The 5,934-nt window shown below is 48.1% G+C and overlaps 1 protein-coding gene across 1 annotated transcript in view; it reads right to left on the bottom strand.

Annotated features, from left to right (window-relative positions):
* Nucleotides 1-249: 249 nt before the first annotated feature.
* LOC126531582 (uncharacterized) overlaps nucleotides 250-5,934 on the bottom strand; it is a 7,937-nt gene continuing 2,252 nt past the window's right edge. The window contains exon 2 of the mRNA XM_050179155.3: nucleotides 250-1,326. Within this exon, the coding sequence (XP_050035112.1) occupies nucleotides 1,083-1,326 (244 nt within the window). The 3' untranslated portion in view covers nucleotides 250-1,082. The remainder of the gene's footprint in view (nucleotides 1,327-5,934) is intronic.

The raw sequence follows: 5,934 nt of genomic DNA, 5'->3' as shown, positions 1-5,934 counted from the left end.
GTGGCTGCCTTCTGGCCGCAACAACGAAGCTGTCCATATGGTTCTTCCTGGCTGTTTTGTGACGCCATTATTCCATATGTGAATGTAACGTACCTGCTGTGAAACAATCCCAGACTTCATGAAGCCCGTCTTCGCCACTTTCACGCGTCAGGCCATCGCCCTGGATACCCTCAAAATAATAGAATGCTGGATACATGACTGCTACTACCGTTCGCTAAGGGACTACCTGCACGAAGCAAACGTCTTGCGTATCCATAACCACCCATTTATTATGCCTCTAGGCAAACTTCTGAAAAACAGAAATGTAATCGAGAGACGCTTCTGTTGCCAAACGTCACTGACTAGCGATAGCGCAACGATTAAGGCTCGTACAGGGCTTTACCCGCAAACGCACATCTGACTAACGAGGGCAGCGTGACTAACATTTTCCAACTTGTAGAATGGATGATCCCTTCCGAAATTTCGAACTTATAAGTAGCGCACGAAATATTTGAGCAAAAAGAAGTCTGCGCAAACAGAACCCTCGATACTTTTTATACTGTTTAAGCGCACAATTTGCGCAGAACACTTCGCTTTGTTATACAGAACCCTCAACATTGAAATAGAATCTTATTTGCTCGGTTCTCTTAATATTCCGGCTGTGCTGTGTTAGTTGCGCAGCTGATTCATTCGTAAGTTCCGCATAACGCAAGAACGCGAACACACATGAGAATAATGTTCCGTTTACTCTTAACAGACATTGGTATACCACGAAATGTAAGTCACGTAGTTCCTTCAGCCGAAGGTTTATGAACTGCAAGAGGAAAAGCATCGCAGCGGCTTCTTTTGGGCGCATGGTTATAGTAGGCGTCTTTCATCTGCTGCAGTGGCTGACGCAGTAACACTTTGGATTAGGCGCCACTGTCAACTACTGTTTGCTTCCATGTTCAAACTGCTGTCAACATAAGGGCGAACAACTATTCCTTTCTTGCTGTGGTTAGCCTGTATGGACAGTGTCCGGCCACCTATGTGCCTGGGCGCGTTCAACGCCGGCGAGATACAGCCATTTGGGTGAGTCAATGCGCGCAGCGACACGGTCCGTTTCACAACGTTTGCGCAGCCTCCAGGAGCCGGTAGTGGCGCGTGTCGTTCTCCAGGCAGCTGTACTCCATAGCCACGTTGGTCTCACCGAGAAAGACGTACCCTTCCTGGACGTGTTTGGCGAGCAGTTGGCGCTTCCGCGCAATGCGGACCATCTGCGCCACCTTCCAGGCGATCAGGAGGACGCAGCATGCCGCCGCCGAGCCGGCAAGCAGGAGCAGCACGTGCCATGTGTCGAAGAGCCACCTACATGAGTGGAACAGAAGGATTTCTATATTTATAAGCTTTGCACGCACAAACTCAATGGAACCGGATAGCGCGAATGAGATGGTCTGATAAGGCCGCGTTTATACTAGTTATGCGAGCTCGCTTTTGGCAGGCCAAAATCACAATGGCAGCCAGAGTGGTGAGACTACAGAGCGTGTGGGTTGAGCATGTGCCCGTCAGCGAATAATGACGCACGCGCTCGAAGGTACGTGTTAATTGCCGAGTAACCATGCCCTATTGTACTAACTCATTACAAAATGTCGAGCGCCTCGTTTCTCCTTATTCATCTTGCAAATATCATAGTGATGGACTCGAATTAGGCTGCCTTGTTGCGTGAGCTCGAAACACGACAGCGGTTATCAAGAAGATGGGGATAAAGTGATAAAAAGAGATCCAGGATTCTTGATCACTTGATGTCGTGGCGTGGCGTAGGAGGGTTCATTGCTTAGTGACCTGCACCAATGTCGACGCCAGTGGTTGAAAGGATATTTCCCATCTGCAGTCATTGTCGAGAGTGGCATTGTCTAGCCCACCCATGGCTAGATCTAGTACAAATACTAGATCTAGATGAGAAGTATCAAAGAAAGTCCACCGTAGGACAGTCGCTGCGGTACCTCATTGTTCCCGTATCGCACACGATGTGCTGGTAATGTGGTGTCGACTCCCACCGGTGGCGGGTTGTCTTTTCTCACATTTCCATTTCCCTTTTCATCATTATTTCTACATATCAAAAAAAAAAAAAAGACAGGCAATTATCCTACCCTTACAATCAATGTCTCTTGGCGTCATGTGTTTGTAACTAACAAAAATTGAGTTCCTTTGTTCCCCGAATTCCTGCTCATATCAAATGAAGAGAAATTATGCGTTTAAATTTGTGGGGGAGCCATATCTCCTACACATTCTGGTGTTCAGCATGCGTTATATTTTCTGCTCACCCTCCTCTGATCAGTTTTCTTCCGTTGCAGCCCATTCTTGGTGCAGGGCAGTTCGGTTCCTTCCCTGTTTCTTTAGATTTGTTTGGCTACCTCGGCCACTTTAGTTGGCCGGACGATCTTGCACAATAAACAGTTGCACATACCCCGTGACCCAAGTCGTCTATTAGTATGGGCCTCTACGTATCTTCAGGCTACTGTCGTGCCTACAGTGTGGCCACTGGTGGCTACATTACGCCAAATAGGATACTTTCTCGTGGTGTTTAACGCTAAATATGTGATATTAAGTGTTAAACTTCGCTGCATAGCACAAGGTCGTGGGTGCGATTTCAGACGGCGGCGGCAGCCGCATTCTGAAAGGCTCAAAATGTAAGAACCCCAAGTGGTCAAAATTAACTACGCGAGTTCCGCTATACAGACTCTCCCATAGCCCATGTGTTAATTTGAGACGTTGAAAAATGCGCAAGGAAATCGTTCTAACGCGTTATTCTGGGATTGTGGGCAGTGCTACAAACTACTGTTTATGAAGGTACTATCTGGATCTTTTCAAGTGGGAATACGGCAGTGCGTGGCTTTCATTCTACGAGTGCAGCCTAGCGGTACTGCAGAGTCGATGTAGTAAGCATGTGCGGCGAGAGTAGCCTCCGTTCTCCGTTCGCGCGCATCACGTGAGAGCGCGGCTGTCACCTGCTAGGTTCATTGCATTTTGTTCAGTGCAGGACGCAGTTAGCTAATAAGCTAGGCAAACGATGCCCGAGGTCAAACGTTGCGTTCCTGAACTTTGGTGTCTGGTATCAGTACCATGAAGCATAATTTTCGCTGTCACTTCTACCCACAAATATATTCACAGTGCAATTCAAGAAGAGCGAAACGGAAACTGGCTACGCGAAGGTGGATACTGACCATCTCCGTCATTTTTTTACGCGTAACTAAAGATTTTAAGCACAGTCAGGATCTTCATGTCCGCTGGCGTTGATTAATCGCTGTTTTGATCGAGATACATGGAGAAATATCCTCCGGTCTAAACAATTCCTGGCACGCTACACGGGAATAAATTGTAGGCAGCAGGCACGAAGTTTCTGTCTGCTCTAATATTTCACCGCTCTTCAGAAACAGCTGCTCATCGATACTCAGCAGTGCTAGAAGAAATTGAAGTTTCACCACGGTTCTTTCGCGTGCCCCGATATGCATTCTCCAAAGGCTAATACTTTGTTTTTCGGCTGTAACAGCTTAAAAAAATTAAATTATAGGGTTTTACGTGCCAAAACCAATTTCTTATTATGAGGCACGCCGTAGAGGAGGACTCCGGAAATTTCGACCACCTGGGTTTCTTCAACGTGCACCTAAATCTAAGCACCACGGGTGTTTTCGCATTTCGCCCCCATCGAAATGCGGCCGCCGTGGCCAGGATTCGATCCCGCGACCTCGTGCTCAGCAGCCCAACACCACAGCCACTGAGCAACCACGGCGGGTTGTGAGAGCATGGCGTAGTAGACAACGAGCGCGATGACGTGACGTCATGCGCGCGAAGTATTACGCTGGATTTACTCTGAACCTACTGCACATACGCAAAAATTTCGTCGCCACCGTTAAACTGCGCTGATAATACTTAACGCCACGGACTCTCATATTCGCGCTTCAAAAGATTAGGAAAGTATGGAGTGCCAATTCATAAATCGCGAAGCTCGTTGTCAAGGAAGGTGATACGAAAGCCTACTTTCAAAGGATTGCGACTTCGCAGAAAGCAATTGCACGCGAAACACACTTTTAAAACCACCTTATGTTTATTGGCACCTTAGTAACTTAGAACGCGATTTGACTTTTGTAGCCAGCACCATTACCACTTGGCAATGACCCGATTCCTTCTTTTCTTTCTCTTTTACAGAGAAGCTGTTTATGGCTAGGTTCTGGCGGATCTCGTCTCCGTGGACATAGATCAACTCTTTTTTATAAGTGAGCTGGTCCCGAAGATAGTGCAATACCGGGCCTACCCACGGCGGAGGTGACGCAGGCGTTAAGAACTCCCCATACGTGGGCCGATCCCGATGATAGGGCAATATCGGGCTGCCCCTCAGTGGAGGTCACGCAGGCGTTGAGAGCTCCCCATACGTGGACCGACCCACGACGAAGGTCATGCAGGCGTGAAGCATTCCCCTTACGTGGGCCGATCCCAAAAATAGTACAATACTGGGCCGACCCTCGGTGGAGGTGACGCAGGCGTTAAGCACTACTCATACGTGGGCCGATCCCGAAGATAGTGCAATACCGGGCCTACCCACGGCGGAGGTGACGCAGGCGTTAAGAACTCCCCATACGTGGGCCGATCCCGATGATAGGGCAATATCGGGCTGCCCCTCAGTGGAGGTCACGCAGGCGTTGAGAGCTCCCCATACGTGGACCGACCCACGACGAAGGTCATGCAGGCGTGAAGCATTCCCCTTACGTGGGCCGATCCCAAAAATAGTACAATACTGGGCCGACCCTCGGTGGAGGTGACGCAGGCGTTAAGCACTACTCATACGTGGGCCGATCCCGAAGATAGTGCAATAACGGGCCGACACGCGACGGAGGTCAGGCAGGCGTTAAGAACTCTCCATACGTGGGCCGATCCATAAGATAGTGCAATGCCGGGTCCACCCGCGGTGGAGGTGCAGTTCGCCATTAAGGGGCCCACATTCACAGCTTCGCTGGTCATCCTTCACAGAATGAAACGGAACTGAATTTTTTTTGTGGGAAGCTACCCTCGCGCTCTGTACAAATGATAGTTCTTTCAGCGCATTGTACTCCAAATATATGGCTACGATGTTTGCATTCATCTGTACTTGCGCAATTTTCATTTCAATCGGGTACCGGAGTAAAAATATGGTGCTAAATTGCACTCTTGCGATGACGCACCACGAGAAATTGGAAACGCTGAGTTAATATTAACATGAAAAAAAAAGAGACGATCCATGTTTGTATTACGTAATCAGCATCATTTATTTATTTTTCACTTCATGTATGCGTCGGTCAGTTTTCAATATCACAATTTTCAGCCACTACACTTGTTCCGATTTATATCCTTCCATTTTGTTTTATTTCCTTAAACCATCGCGATGCTCGATTCATGGCCAATCACCCCGAGTGGGCTGTACCATTTTCCTGATGAACAATCGACCAACCAACCAACATATAAAATAAAAAAAATTGTAACTATGGATAGCCCAGACGGCGCATTAAATTAATAATATACATCATTATATTGACACAACTATATTGCTGCGGGTATGTGCCAGGGGGAACGAGGTTGAAGCATAGCGCGGGTTATTAGGTTAAGGGCGGAGACAAGAAAGACGTTGTTTTTTTCTATTTGAAAGTGTGTTTGTGGGTGGTGCTGCTCCTCATCGTCGTCGATCCCACGTATTTACACTGGTATAAAGATATACACTATGCTTTTACATGTCAAAATATGATGAGCACAGTTACAGCTGCCCCACAAGTGACCGGGACGCCGACAAGTGCATGGATGGATGGATGGAAAAACTTTATTGAGAGTCCTGAGATATGCGATTATCGCACAGCGGGCAGCTCCCACGTTGGGACGGGCAGGCCGCGCCTGGCCGCGGAATCGTGGGTGTATGGCGTGCAGGAATTTAGTGACCGTGTACTTCGTATA

This window comes from Dermacentor andersoni, chromosome 5, assembly GCF_023375885.2.
Source record: "Dermacentor andersoni chromosome 5, qqDerAnde1_hic_scaffold, whole genome shotgun sequence".
In the NCBI taxonomy this organism is placed as follows: Eukaryota; Metazoa; Arthropoda; class Arachnida; order Ixodida; family Ixodidae; genus Dermacentor; species Dermacentor andersoni.
Note: the sequence above shows the minus strand (reverse complement) of the source record. Positions and strands in the feature narration are given on the sequence as shown.